The sequence below is a fragment of the Mastigoproctus giganteus genome, chromosome 2, assembly GCF_048544385.1.
Source record: "Mastigoproctus giganteus isolate SK-2022 chromosome 2, ASM4854438v1, whole genome shotgun sequence".
Lineage (NCBI taxonomy): Eukaryota > Metazoa > Arthropoda > Arachnida > Uropygi > Thelyphonidae > Mastigoproctus > Mastigoproctus giganteus.
The window spans coordinates 196,748,854-196,769,601 of record NC_143576.1 but is presented as its reverse complement, the minus strand read 5'-3'; the positions used below and the strand labels follow the sequence as shown (position 1 = coordinate 196,769,601).

General features: G+C 37.1%; 1 protein-coding gene across 1 annotated transcript in view; it reads right to left on the bottom strand.

Annotated features, from left to right (window-relative positions):
• The window catches only part of LOC150089892 (armadillo repeat-containing protein 2), a 257,400-nt gene that overhangs the window by 80,779 nt on the left and 155,873 nt on the right, over window positions 1-20,748 (bottom strand). The window contains exon 14 of the mRNA XM_090390120.1: window positions 3,769-3,868. Coding sequence (XP_090246246.1) covers window positions 3,769-3,868 — 100 coding nt within the window. The remainder of the gene's footprint in view (window positions 1-3,768; window positions 3,869-20,748) is intronic.

The window sequence follows — 20,748 nt, the reverse complement described above, 5'->3', positions numbered from 1 at the left end:
GTATTTGGTGGTCACAGGCTCGAACCCCAGTCTAATCAAGAAGCGTGTGCTATGCACTGCTGCTCCTGCCCACCTGGCTACAGAGGCGCGAAGCATAGGCTTCTGTGACTGGAGGTGCTTGCCATTCCTATGAAAGATCAGTTTGCAACATAAATCTGTTTTTGCACATAATATATTTTTCAACAACCACAGTTACTTTTTCTCTGAGGGCTTAATGTTTTGCAGTTCTTCCATATTTAATCTTGGCAGTGGATTTATTCAAATTATTCCTGTCAGAAATTTTTATTAACGATGACCTTCCACAATTTATGTAATAATTTGACTTCTTTTTTAGGTGTTCAATCCATTGGCGAAAAATTAAATAAAATGTGAACAGAGGAGAGAAACTGCTCAGAAGCACCTCACAATTAAGCATTTTAAAATGGCACTTCTGAAAGTAAAATAACTATTTAACCAATTTATCCAGCCAATTCCCATCCAATTATCATCCCATTGCATTTACTTTTACTCTTTCTAAAGTAATAGAGAACTCAATTAACTGCCAACTCTTAAAATATCTAGAAACCTTTCATATGATCAGTGATCATCAGTATGGATTCCATAAGTATCAATCTACTGGTGATATTCTGGTTAGTTAGTCAGTTAGTTATATAGTTTTTAGGAGCATTAGCAACTAAGGCCATATTGCGCCGGGATATGCGGTGGTCATTCCCTGACCTTTCCACATCCTCCGTATTTGGTGGCGACGGGCTCGAACCCTGGTCTAATCAAGAAGCGTGTGCTATGCACTGCTGCTCCTTCCCACCTGGCTACGGAGGCGCCTGATATTCTGGCTTATGTCGCTTAAGCCGTGCCATGATTTAAAGTTTTTTAGTCAGTCCGTACTGGCTTTAAAATCTGAGGTGCCGCCTAATTTTCTGTTAAAATCCAGCACCTTTTCACACAACAAAGGTCCAGATATGGGTTCTACTAAACTTCATCTCTGTGTGCGAACTACAAATAAACGACATCTTCAAGGGATAGGTAATGACCCATCCATCGAAGATGCTGTTCTCATAGTTTTTCTTTTTTTTTGCACCATCACCTGAATCAAGTTTTGATGCGAACTTGAAAACTTTTTCCTTGTTGTTTTTAATATCTGTTATGGTTGAAAGTCTGTTTAAAATCTCAATCTTCGATTCACTTGTTAAAAATGTCTGCTTCCTTTTAAAAGACAAGGAAGAAGACACCATAACTACAGTATGGTAAAATAAAACTCTGTAAATAAATGTTCAGAATCTTCTCTTCATTCCTATATCTAAACTTCGTAAACTTTTTACTCCATATCTCACATACGTATCATCTTAGTCAATTTTTTCATGCAGCGTTCTTTGTTATTGATTCACACATCTTTTTTTTTTCTATTTTGGATTTTACAACCCAAAAAAAAAAAAAAAAAAAAAAAAGTGAACAGAAATATCAATTACAAAGTGTGTTGAATAACAGATTACAAAGTGTTATGTTTAGTTAGTACTGTCTGTATATTAATTATGTAAGTTGTCTAAGTAATCTATGTAAGTCGGAATTTCCCTAAATGCTTATGCAGCACTCGCAACTATGCACGCTGAATTTGATTGAAGCAAAAAAGAAATGTTTGACGAACATATAAATAGAATTATTTATTCAATTTTTTTATTTCATTCACAGGAAAAATTACAAAATTATAAAATTACAAAAAGAGAGGAGACAGGCATACTGTCTTCAAGTTATAGGCATAATGTCAGTAAGACAGGCATAATGTCAGTAAGACAGGCATAATGTCATCACCATAATACTGTAACGTAAAAACCCAAAGAATTCCAGCTATTGGTATTATCGCAAATGCAATAAGATTGAGTTTACTAGCCGTTTATAATAGATTGTGTTAATAGAAAAGCCCAATAAACTGGTGAGTGCAAATTTTTTTATGACCTCCAGAAATGTGTTTTAGAAAAATATCACAAAGGCTTTCAAAATTGATTCTTATAACGGAACGTATGATAACGATGAAAGTGTAGCGCAATTTCCATTATAAAAATGACCTTTTAGAGAGATAAATAGTTTAGTTATATAGTGAAAATTTCAACTTCCAAGGTCTTGGAATGAATTACCAAAAAAAAACAATGTGCTACTAGGTTCACATTACGATATTTTCACGATACCTCCATTTATTCCTACGGGATGCAAAATATGTTTCCATGATTTTTTTAAGTTTGCATTGGCCGGTAAAAACTTACGTAAAATTGAATTTCTGTAAGCCGAGTATTATGTAAGCCAGGGAGTGCCTGTACTAGCTGCACAAAATATCAAGACATCCTTGTTTTCATAGTACATTGGACCTTTCTGGATAAATAAGTGACTCCAAACAGTATGTAAGGAAGGTGTGTAAGCTATAGAAGTTAGTTGTTCTCATCATGACATATAGAGCCGAGCTGACTGATTTTGAGAGTGGGGTGTTATTACCAGTTGTCACATTTGTGGATTGCCAATTCATGCAACTGTTGACAGCCTACATTATCTAAAGTCAACTGGTGGCAATTTTATTATGAAATATAAGTGTGACAGAGCTACCACCATCCAGAAATGCACAAAAAGACCATGAAATCTCACTCCACATGATCAGAGGTTACTAAGAAGGGTAATATGACAACCTTGTCAGATATCCCTGCAAAACATTAACCAGGAGTTTAAGATATCAGCAGGAGTTAATGTTGTATGAAACCCTATGTACAGAGCCTCACAGCCTCAGTTTTCATGGGAGAGCAGCAGCAGTCCATAAGCAAAACACTACTAACCACAATCAGAAGTCTCTCCTTGTGCTGCAACTAGTCCAGTGGAAATTGGTTCTATGAAGTGGTAAATCTCATTACACCCTCTTCTAATTCAAACAGGCTATTTTGGATATGGAGGATGCCTTGAAAACATTGTAGCCAAAATGCGTAATGCCCAGAGGAAGGCTGTCCCGACAGTGCCAGGGGTGCACCCAGGCCAACATTCATGGGGCACCTGAAACCTGAAACTTACATGGACATATGAAAAAAATTTTAAAGGGGGCACCAAATTGCAATTTGCACCGGGGCATCAAATTCCCTAGGAACTCCCCTGACAGTGCCAACAATGATATATGAAGAAGGTGGTAGGGTAGGGTAGGGTACCACTGTTTCTCACAGTATGGGCTAACCTTTGGTGGTAATGTAGGGAACCATGAACATCAATGCCTACCATAAAATTTTGGACAATTCCATGCTCCTTACAATGCGGCCAATCTTTGGAATAGACCCAAATCTGTTTCAATAGGATAATGCCCCATGCCATACCACTATTGCTGTTCAAGAATGATTCATAGTTGTGAATATGCAAAAGTTGGAATTGCTAGTGCAGAGTCCCAATTTGAACCGTATGGAATGAACCAGAATATTGGGTGAGGGACAGGCCAACATATCCCATATCAGTATCTTAACTGGTGACTGTTCTGCAGGCCCTGAAATGATCATACTCATTACAGTCTATTATTCATTGGTGGAAAGCCATCCCAGGAAGTTGAAATGTGGCTAAGAACTTAAAATGTGCATACACACAGCTATTACCCAGTAAACTTAAAAATGATGTAATCACAAATATACCCAGTACATAATGATAGACAAAAAGTAACAAAGCCTTAATATTTCACAAATATAGTAATTTAAATAAATCCTATGCTATATGTTTGAAAGTCATGTTTAAAATGTAAACAATGAAAATAAATCTTACCAGGTTTTGCCTGTGCATTCTTAAAACCTCAACAAAAGTTGGAAAACAAGTCAAAAAGCAACTTATTATTAAACTTCCTTCACTGTCCACTGTAAGTTTGCTAATAAAAATAAAAAAATTCTGCTGCAGTTATTACACACTAGAAGGGGGGAAAAAATGGCTAATATTATACAGAGAACAGAAACTATGAAATAATATTCAGTGAAATACAGACTTAAATTACAATAGTTAAATGGCACTTCTTCCACTGTGTGGGTGCATTTCTGCTTCTGTTTTCTTTCCAAAAGCAAATTATACCTCATATACAGTATCCATGGAGATCCCTGAAGAATTATGAATCATGTCTAACATTTAGTTATCTGTGGATCCCTTAATGAAGAGAAACAAAAACTTTTTTATATAATTGTCTGTGCCAGATAATTATATAAAAATGTTACAAGGAGCAGCAAATAAGCCCAAGCAAAGTCTCTACCTAATACGCTGGAAATATTTATTACTCAGATTATGCACAGCCAGTGTGCTTTCCTATTTAGCTGATAGATTCACAACCCCCTGGACACTTATTCTCTTTATTTGTTCAGTGGAAAATTTGGGTCACCTCTGAAGCAAGTGTTACCTGTGAAATGTTGCAAGTCCTAACAAAAAGCATGCATAAACAGGCACAGAAAAAGCAGAAATTATGCATAATCCCCCACCCTCCAATCTAAATAAATCCTTTCCTGCAGAGGCCCAGTTCCAACCCTGTATTTTACATGCCTTTGCTTAGAAATTATTTCCAAATGATGGAAGAGCAACAAAAACTATCTCAGTAGCAAGTCTTTTAAGATAAATTACTTAATATTTGCTCATCTATTCTCAATCAAGATGAAAAATACAGAATCATGAAGCCACAGCTTTAGAGTAGTATGACAGCATGATAATACCTAATTGGTATGTTAAGATAAAATTAGGTTGCATTTTAGGGCAAAAGCCTCAAGTTGCGTAGTGAGTTAACATGCTTACAAGAATAAAATTAGATGTGTTGCTTTGCAATTCAAATTGTTGCTTGTGACCTGCCACAACTTCATATAAAAATTTTCAACAGATGATGTAAGACAGTGACAGTGTGCCTTCTGTTCCACACTTGATACTGTCAACACTACTGAAGCTCCAAGAAAAAAGAGAACTGCATGAAAGTGAAAATTGATCCATGATACGAACAGCATAACTACTGATGATCCAATACAAGTTGTCGATAAACTGAATAAATATTTTGCATCTACATTCACATGAAGAAATTTTTAAGGGTGGAATACTAGAAGCACACTCAATTCTAACTGGTAGTGAAATGATTTTATAATGAAAAGAAGCTGGAAGACAAATTATTGAATCTAAAAGTAAATAAGGTACCCGAGGCTGATGTAACCAACTAATTATAAAATAATTATTTGGTTACATAATTATAACCAACTAATTATAAAGCAGAAAAGAAGTAATAAAATCTTTAGTCTTGGTTACAAAAGCATCTCTGGATTCAGATGTTCTTATAGACTGGAAATGTGAAAATGTCTCGACTATTCACAAGGGGGGGGGGGTGATTTTAATATACAGTAGAACCCAGATAAGAAATTCCTGCATAAGAAGTTTTCCCTGTACTACGTTTGGTTTCTTGATTCCAACTCTATTTTTTAATTATGTTTATTTCTTATATTTTTTTTATTATATTTATTTCTTATATTTCTTAATTATATCTTAATTTCAACTCTATATATTGTAATATATTATTTTTCCAAGTAAGACGTTTCCAGGCTAAAAAGCTTTCCTGAATAAAACGTAAGTGATAAAGAATACACAGTGTATTATTAAAATGACATTTTCCCACTTAATACATTTTTTTAAATATAGAAATTCTTTATTTTTATATTAACAAAATATTAAGCAATATAAACATTTTAATATAATGGAAGTGACCTATTGCAATTGTTTTCATCAATATCCATAACTGGATAGCTTCAACCACGTGAAGCATAGAGAAGCATTTGCCATTAAGTTCTGATGGTTCTGAACCATTCTGAATTATTTAGTGGATTTTTGTTATGTCTTATTGTAATTATGACCTTTTAAGATATGTTGAAAGCCTAAAAATGTTTTAGGGATGAAAGTCCCAAACTATGAAAAATTCACTAATCGAACAAGTTCATACATAGCATCATTTTAGTTCATAGGACATCACTGAAGTAGGTGAAATGACATTGTTTTTATTATATCTCATATTGTGAATGCCTTCACAAAGAGTTGCCCTGATATTGCACTACTGCAAATAAGCAATGCTTTGCCAGTGGAGGAGACTAATGTCACTTATTTTCAGAAGATGCCACCACCAAGACGGCACCATTTCAAGGCTTGGTGGTATCCACCAAGAATAAGTAACATTAGTCTTCTCCACTGGTGAAGCATTGCTTATTCGAGATAATGCAATATCAGGGCAACTCATTGTAAATGCATTCACAGTATGAGATTTAACAAAAACGATGTCATTTCACCTACTTCAGTGTTTTTTAAATTTTTTTTATGAAAACCCCAAACACGAGAGTTATTAGAACCTATAGAACTTAGTACTGTGTGTGGGTTGGAGGTTGAGAAGACAAGAGAAGATATTCTGAAGACTGTAATTTTCAGGAAAGAGATATGAAGGAAGGTTGTTTCAGAAAACGGCAGTTGAATGAATAAATAAGGAAGATGAAAAGTTGGTTCTGTGAGTTTGAAGTTGGACAGTAAATGGATGTTGACTGGTGGTGGCACGTGTTCGGATTCTTTTGAAAGAGAGAGCGGGAATTATAGAAGCCAATTCAGAAGAACAGTCCCCATGGAAGTATCTGTAGAAAAGACATACGGCAGAAACAGTACATCTATGAGACAGAGAGGGCAGAGGCTCTGTTAGAGAGGAGTCATTAATTAACCTAACTACCCTCTTCTGAATGGAATCTAGAAGACTGAGAAAGGTTTTTGGGGCACCGCCCCAGATGTGGGAACAATATTCCATGGTAGGGCGGATTTGCAATTTGTACAGAGTCAACAGCTGTTTGAAAGAAAAGTAATGCTGAGAGCAAAAGAGAAAACCAAGTTTTTTAGTTGCAGAGGAAGCAATATTTGTAATGTATTTGTGCCAAGAGAGATTAGAAGTCAGGGTAATCCCATATCCCCAAAAGAGATATATCATTTTGACTAGAAATCGGAGTGTCACCAAAGATAAGAATAAGAGCAGAAGAATCCTTTTTGCAAGATATAAGATAAGACTGAGTTTTAGAAGGATTAAAATCAACTAAGTTTTTTTTTTTTTTTGGTTAGTTGTTGGCACATCGGCTTCTGTGGCCATAATGCACCTCCCAAAGTTTTTGCATTTTACTCTGATCCAAGCCCGAGGCGGGATTCGTAAATTTGGGTTGCCAGGCAGGCACTTTACCCACCTGGCTAGCCCGGTCAGCCAACTAAGTTGTCTTTGCCCCAATGGATAATTACCTGGAGATCGACATTTTAGGAATTGGTAGCGGATATTCAAGACATTAAAGCTGATTGAGCAGGGCAAGGTTTCTCAAAAGGGAAAGTGGAATGCAATGTGCTATCATCAGCAAAACTATGAATAGGATTTCCAGTCAATGGAAGAAGGTCATTAATATACAAGAGGAAAAGAGTGGGGGAAAGAACTGAACCTTGGAAGACACCAGCATTAGTGGAGAAGTAAGAAGACAGAGAGTCATCTACCATCACCCTCAGTGAGCGATCAGAGAGAAAACTGGATAACAAATTACAAAAAACAGGTGGCAAACCATAAGATGAAAGCTTGTTTAGAAGATCTTTATGCCAAACACGATCAAAAGCCTTTGAGATGTCAAGAGCAACTACTCGTGTTTCACCAAACCTTTCCATTGAATTAGTCCATAAATGTGTAACATAAGCCAGAATATCACCAGTGGATCGACACTGACAGAATCCATACTGGTGATCGTTGATCAGACGGAAGGTTTCTAGGTAGTTTAAGAGTTGGCGGTTAATTGATTTCTCCATTACTTTAGAAAGAGTAGAAGTAATTGCAATGGGACGATAATTGGATGGGAGGGATTTGTCACCCTTTTTAGGAACTGGCTGGATATGAGCAAATTTCCAAGCAGAAGGAAAAACACCTTTGGAATAAGAAAGTGAAAAAAGATGGCAAAGAGAAGGAGTAAGTTCAGGAGTGCAGGTTTTGAAAACAAATGGAGAAATACCATCAGGACCTGGAGCTTTCTTAGCATCAAGATTCGTCAAAATGCTTCTGACATCAATTTGACGGAAGACCACAGGAGGCATTGAATGGAGTATGTTGGGAATGGTGGGAGGTGTTTTACCAAGATCAATAATACATGAGTTGGAAGAAAAATGGGATGCTAGCAGGCCAGCTTTATTGGCTGACGTGACAACAGAACCACCTGGTTTTGACAGAGGTGGCAGCAAAGATGAGCAAAAGTTGCGGCCAATAGCTTTGGCAAGAGTCTAGAATGCTCAGCTACCATTAGGGCAAAAGGCAAGTTTTCTACTCTTAGCCTGTTCAAAATCTAGTTTGGACTAATTAAATACTGCTTTACAATTGTTGCAATCTTTGGTGTAGGCAGAAAATGAAACTGAAGAATTCGAAACAAGCCAATTATGATATGCAACATTCTTCTCTTGAATAGCTTTGGCACATTTATTGGAAAACCAAGATTTATATAATGGACAAGATTTTAACGTGGAATGTGGAATAAAGGATTACATTCCTACAAGAATAATTTCACTGACACGATCTGAGCAAACGTTGACATCAGAAGTTTTGAAACAGTAATTCGACCAAGGAAAAGAAGAAAAGAAATCTCGCAGGGTTCATCCCATTCTGCATTATTGTAATGCCAAATAACACGAGGTTGGGAATAGCCATGGGATAAAGGCTCCATTGGAGAAGAGACAATCATCAAGTTGTGATCTAAGATGCCTAAAGGACCACTCACTTCGACCGAGTACTTAGAAGGGTTGTTTGTGAGAAAAAGAGCAAGCGTGTTGGCTGTATGGTTAGGATCGTCCAGTATTCTGGTAGGTAAATGAACAATCTGTACAAGGTCATTAGTAATTGCAAAAGCTTCAGCATCTTGTCCAGCTGGGTGTGTGGCAAAAGTTCTCCGCGACTGCAGACTGGTCTGGTTGCTAGCTCGATTGCTACTGTTTTCTTGTGTTGTAACATTAATTCTTGATATATTTATTTATTGACGTTATAGTTTTTGGCGTAGTTAACTAATCTTCAGTTAATAATATTGTTGCATCTCAGTTAATAATAGTCGGTTGCTTTGAACCGACTATTATAGTTAATGGAAGGCAGAATTAATAGTGAGAAGCTTGGTAAAGGAGGGGGGAAGGAAGAGAAGATTGGAGCTTTCCCGCCACTTCCTTCCAGAGTTCCCACGTTGTACAATACTGATTCTGTAAAGAAAGTTTCTGAGAAATCGTCTAAAGTTAAAAATATTAAAGCAAGTAGTGTTTTAAGTAGTGGAGGTAGTGGTGCAATGAGCACTGTTAGTGTGAATACTAAAGCTGGGACGTCTGGTAAAGCTGATTCTCATATCCAGGTAGGTGGTGTGGAAAACGTAGTTAAAGTTGGCTGCATGGTTGAACAGGGGGTGCAGTTAGAAGAAGATGTTGCCGTAACAGATTTCATAAATGATTTGTCAAATGGTAAGATAACTGATTTTCCGGATATTCAGCCTGATAATATGGTTTCTGACGTAGATAGTTTTTATTCGGAATCAGGGAGAAGAAGTACAGGCACAAATGTTCGTGAAAGTGAAATAATTGTTGCTAACATACAGGATCAAAGGCAGAGGTACCCTGACGGGTCTACTATTTTTGAGCTTGTAACAAAGTTGAAGAAAAAAGTTATTGACTACATGACTAGTGAAAATAATAAAGTGACTAAAGCTGCAACTAATTTCTTACTTGACGTATGGATAGACATGGAGACTATATCAACAGCATTAGTCATTGACAATGAACGTCTTAAAACAAGGGTAGAGGAGATGGAGGTGCGTGCCAGTTTATTAGATGACATTGTAAGAGGGCAGCCTTTTCTATCTAATGTTGCAGAACAAAAGGGGACTTATGCGGACAAGGTTAGGGCTGGATTCAGCCAGCCTCAATTAGGTGAACAGGTAATATTAAATGATATCTGTATGGTGGATAATAACAGGAAGCTGAGCAAAGTGGCAAGATTAAATAATAAGGTTATTTTCAGGGCTGAGGAGTCCTCAGAACAGTATAAGTCAAGTCAGGAAGTCAAAGAGGTTATTGTTAACACATTAAAGGAAAAGTTTCAAGAAATAAAAATTAGAAATCTAAGAGCTATACGAAATAAAGGAGTCTTAGTTGAAACAGATAATGATAAGGATTTGGATAAACTCAGTAAGGCAGAGGTATTTTTTCAAAAGGGTATTAATCTGGATAAAGTAAAGTTACAGAACCCTACCATCTTAGTGTATGATGTACCTAAGGAATTAACTCAGGAGGATATTATTAGGGATTTATATAAGAAAAACCTTCAAGATTATGGATATGAGGAGCAAGAGGTCAGAGAGGGCATTGTCTTTAGATTTAGTAACAGTTCCAAGGCAAGGTTTAATAATTGGGTGATTGGGGTAGCTCCTCATATGTTGCAAAATTTGATGTGTAATGACAGGTTGTATTTTGGATATACGTCACACAAATTCAGGCGTTTTACAGTTGTGACTAAATGTTTTAAGTGTTTGGGGTATGGCCACTCTATACAACACTGCACACACAAGACTGTGTCGTGTGGTCATTGTGCTCAGGGTGGCCATCTTTTTGTTGATTGCCCAAATAAAAATAAAGATCCATGTTGTGTGAACTGCAAGCGCAGAGGTAGAGCTTATGATCACTCATTAAGGAGTAGTAGTTGTCCCGAGTATAAAAAGGCCCTAGAGTTCGCCAGTACGCGTACCTATGATGGATAACTGTAGTACTTTTAATGTGAATGGTAGTTTTCAACATAAAGATGAAGGTAGTGTGCTTAAGTTGGTTCAACTCAATGCCCAAAGATGTCGTGCGGTTACTGATGAAATTAGAATGGTGGCCGTGCAAGAAAGTGTTGACATTTTGTGTATGCAGGAGCCGTATGTTGGTTCCTTTGCACATGGACATAAAATTGTTGGTTTTCCTGCTGATGCCAGAGTTATAAGTGTAGTTGATGTGAAACCTAAAACAGCAATTGTGGTCTTTAATAAGTTATTGCAGGTAACTGTCCTCTCTGGGCTGTGTAGTCAGAACTCAACATGTGTGAACATTAGTACTCCTAGGTTGACTTTTAATTTAATATCTCTTTATTGTCCTCCAAGTCACGAAATTGTTAATTCTATCCATTATATGGAAACTGTTTTCAGTGAAATTGGTTGTAGTAATTTAATTATTGCATTGGATTCCAATGCAAAGTCTAACTTATGGTTTAGCGGCATGACTGATCAGAGAGGTCGCTTAATGGAGGACTTTATTTTAATGAATAATTTGTGTGTAGTCAATATATCAGGTCAGCCTTATACGTTTAATAATGTTCATGGCAGGTCGAACATTGATTTGACTTTAGTTACTCAGGGGTTATCCAGACGAATCTGTCATTGGCTTGTGAAAACGGACTATACGAATAGTGATCATAGATCTTTGGTTTTTCATATTAATTTGGCTGATTTAAATACTTCTTTAGATTTTGATAATTTTGAATTAACTAGATTTACTTATAAGAAGTTAACTGGTCTAGTTTTGCACGGTCAGTGGCTTTAGATTTTTCAGGAGACAATATGGTTAATTTGAATTTTTTAAATGCTTGTGAGTATGCTGCTTTCGTTCAGTCTTCATTGCTTAGAGCCCTCAGTTGTGCCTCAAGAAGACAACGAGTTAAGAGGCGAGTTGTTAATTGGTGGAATGCGGAATTATCCAGGTTAAGGAAAGAAGTATTTTTATGTAGGAAGGCATATCAGAGGTATAGGCGGTGGGGGCTGAATGAGGCTCAATTTTATCACGCATGTTATAGGAATAAAAAGAAAATTTATTATAGGGCTATTTATGAGAGTAAATTAAACGCTTGGAGAAATCTAGTTACTAGTGTGGGCAATACAGATCCTTGGGGATTAATTTATAAACTAAGTATGAATAAAGTAAGACCTGGAGAGATAATGAATACCGTAATCGTCAATGGAGTGGAAACAACTGATTGGATTACAACAGTGCAGGCAATAACATCGGAGTTGTTTCCTCATGAGGAAGAAGGGGGAGAGACAACAGAGCAAGAAGGCATCAAGGACTCTAATGTAACATACCTTGGGTCTGTTGATATTAGCTTATTTACTTTAGAGGAATTGAGAGCTGTTTCTAAGAAAATTAACATTTCCAAAGCCCCAGGAATCGATTTAGTAGAGAATATCGCTGTTCTTAAAATGATTGAGCTTTATCCTAACATCTTGTTAAACTTGTATAATAAATGCTTACTTCAAGGTACCTTTCCTGGGATCTGGAAAGTTGGTTTGATCAAGCTGTTAGTTAAGCCGAGTAAAAAACCAAATGACCCAAGAGGGTATAGACCAATTTCGTTATTGGCCAATCTTGGCAAAGTTTTTGAAAGATTGTTATTTTTAAGATTGAACCAAGTCATGGAGAAAAATGGTTTGACCCTGCCTTATCAGTATGGTTTCAAGAGAGGGTATTCTACGGAGGATGCAATTAATGATCTCATGAATTTTACCAACCAGGCAGAGGATAAGTATGTGTTAGCCATCTTTATAGATTTTACTGGAGCTTTTGACATGGTGTGGCATGAGAGTATTCTGTCTGCATTAAGGGGTATGCAATGTCCAGACTTATTGTATAGGACGATACAGAGTTATTTGTATTGTAGGAAAATTATACTGAAAGCTAAGCATCTACAGTTTAATAGGAATCTTTCGAGAGGGTGTCCTCAGGGGTCTGTATTGGGCCCACTTTTTTGGAACTTAGTTCTTAATTTATGGCTAGAACAATCAATTGAAAATCTGTATAAGATTGCTTATGCAGATGATTTGGTTTTATGTATTACTGGTAAATCCAGGGCTGTGCTTGAAATAAGAGTGGCCCAGGTATTAGAAAGTCTAGTGTCGTGGGCTGATCTGCACAAACTATTGATATCTACAACTAAAACTGTTATGATGCTTCTTAAGGGGAAACTAAATTATGCGCGACCGCCAAAAGCTTTAATTAAGGGGAGGCAGATTCCCCTAGTATCTGAGGTGAAATATCTAGGTATAAGAATTGATGATAGATTATCGTTTTTCCCACATTTAAATTACTTACACGAAAAAATTAAAAAATTTAGTGCAGCAATAATTCGATTAACACGGTCAGATTGGGGGTTGAAAAGGAAAGTTTTAAATTTATACTACAAGGCAGTCTTCTTACCCATAGTTGCGTACGGAGCATCAGTGTGGTACTTCAGAGTTACTAACGTTAAATTTAAACAGAAATTGTTATCGATTCAGCGCTCAATGCGTTATGTTATTTCTAATTTGTGCAGAACAGTCTCAACGAATGCTATGCAGGTTTTGGCCGGGCATTTGCCTCTAGACTTGTACATTGTGTATCGGGCCCTTTGTTATTACTTAAAAAAAGGCATAGTGGTTTCTTTCATGAATATTACATCTGATGTCACTATAGAGATAGCTAAAGCTAAGAAAAATGTTCTAACACAGTTGATTGGTATGTGGCAACAGAGATGGGATCTTAGTGCAACTGGGGAGGTGACTAGATTGTTTATTCCAACAGTTAAATTTACTTATGATAGTAACAACAAATGGTTTTTCCCTTCTATGGTAACATCGTTTATTTTAACTGGCCATGGCTCATTAAATTTTAAACTACATTACTTTGGTCTAGTCAGCTCTCCTTTATGCACTTGCGGTCAACCTGAGACTTGGAATCATTTATTATATGATTGTAGTTTGTATGTTGAACATAGAGAAAGGCTAAAAGTGAAGATTGGTAATTTAGTTAGAGGCTGTGAAAGAGACCTTATTGCTAATCAGGATAAATTTCAAGCACTGCAAGAGTTCTGTGTAACTGTTTTTCAACGGAGAAGACATTGGAATAATCTAATGATTACTAATTAAGATTTGGTTATATACATTTTGATTATTTGTGTTTTTTTTTTTTTTTTTTTTCCTTTTAGTTTGTTTATATAATGTGTGTGCATGTATTTTATTTATTTATTTTTTTTTTTTTTTTTGCTGGCTCTCAGGTGTGGGCAGCCTGGGAGCGGGATTGCTGGCACCCACCGGTATAGCACTACTTCCGGTGGGTGCGGGACTTTTGTGCATGAGGCACTTAAAATAGAAGACCAGGCCCAGCACCAAGTGACTATGGGTGGCCATTAGGGTCTCTTTGCCACCAGGGAGTGGCTGTCCAGGTGCCGGCTGCTCCCTGGTGGCAAAGAGACCTGCCATACAGGTCTGTTTTGCAGAGGTTCTGCAAAAAGTCAGTTTATCAGGTGGAGATAGACGGAAGTCTAGGTGCCACCTTAGACATTATAATAATAATAATAATAATAATAATAATGTCCAGCTGGGTCGGTGTGACTAGAAAACAGAAGCCAGCTGGAGTTGCGAACATTAAAATCACCAAGGAAAATTACCTCACCGTTAGGAAAGTTGGACTGGAGAAAGTCAAGTTGCAAAGAGAGGAAATCAAAGAGCTCTAAGTGATTAGTGGAGTTGGAAGAACGGTAGAGACAACAGATGAATTTAACAGAATGAGGTAGAGAGATTTTAAGCCAGAGAAGATCGAAGAGAGGAGATTCCAAATTACCAAGTCTCTGACAGGGAATATTAGAACAAACATATGCAGAAGTACCACCTTTGAGGCGAAAGGAATCATACAGCGAATAATTTGGGCAACTGAGATGAGCAGTAGTTGAATCAACCGATAACTGTGATTCTGTCAGAAAACGTACATGGGGTTTGGCAGACTGCAAGTGGAAATGGACATCGTTGAGATTAGAATTGAGACCACGTATATTTGTAAAATGAACTAGGAAGTGTTTGGGAGGTTTAGATCTTTTCGCAGATAAGCTTGCTCTAGTACTTTGACAATTCGTGGTGTATTCAACAGTAAGAAAAGGTGGAGGGGAAGATATGCTGTATGAAGTAATGAAATTTTTGGCTATGGCATACACATGGTAAGAATATACCCAGATCATTGACATAATGTGGCCTCGACAATGCCCCCCACATACTCACAACTCGGACTCTCTCCAGTCACTATCTGGCAGAGTAGAGGTAGCAAGATTATACACTAGCTGATCTGGAAGTCTCCCAAAGAATTACAATAGGTTCATTCCAGTGTAGTAATCAGCAGCCGGTCTGCGAACACCGTTTTAGAACTGTACCCTTGAAATGTAAGGAAGATTGGATCTTTCCATGATGTCCATCAGTCATACTGCATGATGGAAGAGATGGAGAAGGGTTGACCGGAACTTAGTTCTGGAGACTAAATATGGGTTCCACCACTTCAAGCCTCCAATAAGCAAAGTGGTGGTATTGTACCGGTTGATGAGAGTCATCTACCACCTAGTATTGACTGGTAACACAGAGGGGCAGCATTCCTCCATGTGGTGTGGGTGCCACACCTTGACCCCTGCTTACATTGGTTCACACTTGGGTGGTCACCCACAGTGTGCTTGTGCATGGGGGTTATACCCAGGATTACTAACAGTCCCACCATCGTGAAGGTGCCAGTAGAGGATTTTGCTGTCAGAGACCATTCAGACTTCGCAGAAATTAGGTCCACCTGACTTGAGAGTCACCCAAATATCAGTTCCATCAGCATTTCAGACTCCTAGGTAGCAAGTACAGCTTGTCTGGCATATATGAGAGAATGTCTGTGATTTACTACGAACTAAAATGATATATTAGCATTAGCAGAAGCATAAGATGCAAGAAAGCAAGCTATTACAGTATCAGTCAAAAAAAAAAAAAAGACCATTCCCTTTTCACCCATCCATTCACTCTAAATGTTTGTCTACTTCTTTAATTTATTTAAGCTGGCAACTTCCACAATGACAGACGAAAGTTTGTTCCAGTAATCAACCACCCGCTGGGAAAAGGCAAATTTCCACACATCAATTCTACAACAGTCTTTTCGCAATTTGAATTTATTCCCTCTCAGGTTCATAATCTCAGCAAGTGGAAGAATCCCAACAGTACTGAACTTGCTCAAATCATTCAAGACTTTATACACCTCGATCAGATCACCATGCTGGTGCCTAGTCTCCATACACTGTAATTTACAGAACTTAAGTCTTTTTTTCAATAGAGCAACCCTTTGTTCCATTCACAAATCTTGTTGCCCTTCTCTGGACTCATTCAAACAGCTGTACATCCTTCCTAAAATTAGGTCTTTAGACTGTATATGGTACTCAAGTTGCAATGTGACCATTACTTAATACAAGGGAATAATCACCTCCTTATCCCTGCTAGAAAAATTCCTGTATATCTTTGACAAAACACCATGAGCTATTCTTGCAGACTGTTTGCACTGCTCAAAAAACTTCATATCCGACTGCACAATTAATCCCAGGTTTTTTCATTCTCTACAATGCTCAGTACCACACAGTTGATAGGCTACTCTGAGGTTACTGCTGCCCATATGTAGTACTTTACATTTTTCAATGTTAAACTTCATTTGCCACCTCTCAGCCCATCTGCTCAACTTTTCTAGGTCCTAGTGCAGTAGTGTACCGTAATTCGTATCATTAACAATCCTGCCAACCTTCATATCATCTGCAAACCTGAACATTAAGCCTGATATACCTTCATCAATATCATTAATAAATACAAAAAACAACAATGGGCCCAACACTGAACCCTGGGGGACTTCACCAATAACATTACTCCATGAAAAGCAGTGTCCATTGATTACCACTATCTCTGTCTCTGTCTTCCCCCACTCAACCATCCCTTTATCCATAGCAGCAAATTTGCCCTTAATGCCATACTGCTCCAATTTTTACAGTAGTCTTCCATGTGGAACAGTATCAAAAGCTTTTCAGAAATCCAGGTACACTTGGTCGTCGACTTACGACCTATGCGACTTACGACCGGCCACACTTACGACCACAAAAAAAAATAATAATAATAAATAAATTAATCGATGATGGGAGGCCTGAAGACAGCACCAGGCACATACACCCAGTCACTCTCTCTCACATACACCCAGTCGCTTTCAAGTATCTGTTGAGTGTGGTGTATTAATTAAAATTCTACTGAAATACGCATAAAATGTTTAGTAAAAGGAAAATGACTTCATCTACATATACGCCAGCTAAAAAGTCAAGGAAAACTATTGATTTAGAGTGTAAAATGAAAATTATCCAGCAGTATGAAGGCGGAAAGAAAGTGAATACGATAGCATGTGACTTGAAGTTATCACATTCCACGGTATTGACGATACTTAAGGACAAAGAAAGAATTCAGGAAGCTGTGAAAGGTTCTGCACTTATTAAGTCTACAATTTTAACCAAACAACAACAGGAACCCATCCATGAAATGGAGAAATTGTTGTTTATGTGGATGGAAGATTTAATACAAAAAAATACACCCATGAGCCTTCACACAGTGCAAGCAAAGGCTAGAAGTTTGTTTCAGTTTAAAATCACGCGCCGGAGACGATTACACAGAAGATTTTCAGGCTAGTACTGGGTGGTTTAAGCGTTTTTAAAAAAAGATTTTCTTTGCATAATGTCTCTATAAATAAACATTTCCTACCTCAACCCAAGAACATGGCCCTGACGATGCACAACCCAGCACAAGCAAAGATTGAAAATTGATTTTGTAAATTTCATTTGTATTAATTTTTACATAATTTTAGATTGTATTTTTGTGTTTACAGTACATTATGTGCAATATAATTATAGATTGTAGTTTTGTTTTTTTATAAACAGTATGAATAATAAACCAATTAAAATGTAGAGAACGTTTGAATTTAACCTCATAGAGAGAGAGAGATAGCCTAGGCATAGAAACGAAGGTATATTCAGTATCGCTAAGTAAAAGATAAAAACATTACTGTATTTAAAATGAAAAATAAAAGATTATAAAAATAAATCATAAAGATGATAAAAAGATTAGAAAGGTTAAAAAATACTGTTAATAAATATATGGCCGACATACGACCAGATCGACTTACGACCTGTCAGTCAGAACGGAAGTCGGTCGTAAGTCGACGACCAACTGTATATGATATCAAAATTATTTTTTGCATCCAGTTCCTTTGTGACCACATCATAATATCCAATCAAATTGGTCAGTCAAGACTTCCCCTTAACAAACCCATTCTGTGTCTGAACTATAACTGCAGCCTTGCCTAGATAATTCTGCAGTGCTTCTTTAACCAGTGCCTATATTAATTTCCCCAGAACCGAAATTAAACAGGTCTGTAATTACTTGTATCACCCTTTGATTCCCCTTTGTGAACTGGGGTCACATTTGCACATCTCCAATCCACGGGAATATCCCCTGAGTGCAATGAGCTCTCATAATTATACTATGGGTTTGCTTACTTCCTTTGCTGCCTCCTTTTAATATAACTGGATAGATCCCATCCACCCTAGGATGAGATCTATCTAGTATGCCTTTCTTATGTTTAATTTCAACAATTTCTCCTCCACTTTGCTCCCAGAGCAAAGTGGAGGAGAAATTGTTGTTTAGTTCTGGAAGGGAACTAAATGATTTTATTACAAAATCATTTAGTTCCCTGCCAGAGTTTGATAAAGTCTGGCATCCCCCCCCCCCCGAATAACTCCCCATGTGTGAATGTAGATGCAAAATATGCATTAGTTTGTCAGCTACCTGACCAGGATCATTAACAGTCAAACCATCAATACCAGGTAAAACTATCTGATTCATACCCTTCCTTCTAGAATTTACATAAGTAAAGAACTCTTTGCATCTTTTGCCAAAGATTTCTCGTAATCTGCCTTCGCTTGCCTAACTTCCTTTGTGCCTTGATTTTTTTGTTAGTTGTTGGCGCATCAGCTTCTGTGGCCATAATGCATCTCCTAAATTTTTGCATTTTACTCTGATCCAAGCCCGAGGCGGGATTTGAACCCACGACCTTTGGGTTGCCAGGCAGGCACTTTACCCACCTGGCTAGCCTAATCAACGTGCCTTGATTACAGACTAGCTTATATTTATCATAGGCTGCTGTGCTGCCTCATAATTTATATGCATCCCATGCATTTTTCGTCTGTTCCACGAGTCTCATTAGTTCATCTGACATCCATTTAGGCCTGAACCTTGAAAAGCATTTCTTAGTTGGTATGAAAAGCCTAGTAGCCTCCAGGATTAAGTCCTTGAAGGCGTCCCATTTAGAATTCACCATTGGTGACATCATCAGTTGATCCCACTCTAAAGAATTTATAAACTGTCTGAGACCTCTGTGGTCACCTTTATGAAAACAAAAACCCCTCCCTTTATCCTTGATCACAGTTACATCTTTAAGTAAATCCCACATCAGTATACTGTGATCACAGTCACCTAGTGGTTCTTTTATTTGCAGAGTCTTAATGCATGAAGAATACCTACTCTTAATCAGATCAAGAGCATTATTCTCTCTGGTTGCCTCTCGAACATGCTGCTGTAGAAAACAATCATCTAATAAATCCGCAAAAAACTTGCTAGTGTGGGAATTGCCAATCCATATGTTCCAGTTAATATCTGGATAGTTAAAATACCCCATTATAATTCTTTCTGAATTGCTGGGCCACTCTATTTCTTTGTACAGTTGTTCATTGTACTCATCACAGTCATTAGGCCTATAACACACTCCTACTCTCAATTTTGCTTTCCACTGCTTATGTCACACCAAACTGACTCAACATTGCACTGTCCACCCATGTCAACTGGATGCACTTTCTTAGATTTTATGTTTCTTAACTAACAGTATAACCCCTCCTGCCTTCCTATCCTGTCTATCCTTTCTGTACACATTGTACTCCCCAAATTCCAATTCTGCATTTCTTATATTTGTGTGACACAATGTCTCTGATATCCCAACAATATCTGCATTTGATGTTTTGACCAGCGCCTCAAAAATCAAGAAATAAAAAATCGACTTAGCTTGTGTACACATCTGGCTCTCACTAGCCTCATCAGGAGACATGATGCTCTGCATTTGTTCAATTAGGTATATTGAAAGCTGAATTTATAATACTTTATATCTGTAGATTACCATTAGCATTTTGGTAATTCTTTAAAAAATAACCATATTTTTGTCTATCTACCATATTGGTCCTAATTATTTATTGTTCCTTGGTAGTTTTCTTTTAACACTACAAATATTAATTATTAATTATACTGATTATACTCATATATTAATAATACTCATATTAATATTACTGATATTAATATCATATAATAACTGTTATATAAGTATAATAATTATTAATTATATGGATTATTCATACCCTTAAGTAATTTTCCCTTCTAAGAAGTTCTAAAACTCCACTTCTTTGGAAAACTTCTTAATAGGGTCCTACAGTAATTACCAAACTAAGTAATTACAGTTTGGTAAATTTGACTTCTGTACCATGGAAAATAATGGAATCAATAGCCAAAAAGGTAATGCAAAATCATCTTGGCAAGAATGCATAAATATAGAAACCATAGCATGGTTTTGTTAATGGGGAGCCTTGTGTTACCAATCTTATTAAGTCCTTGAGACCATTACAAAGGAACTGGATGCAAACAATAATCTGACCATTGTATACATATGATTTCAGTAAAACTGTTGGAACTGTTCCATATAAATAACTGCTATACAAATGGGAGCAGTAAAGCAGCCGAGAAAAATTACAATTCTTTTCCAAGTTAAATTTGCCTCCTTATGAGCAGTGTCCAAGAAAGAGAAAGG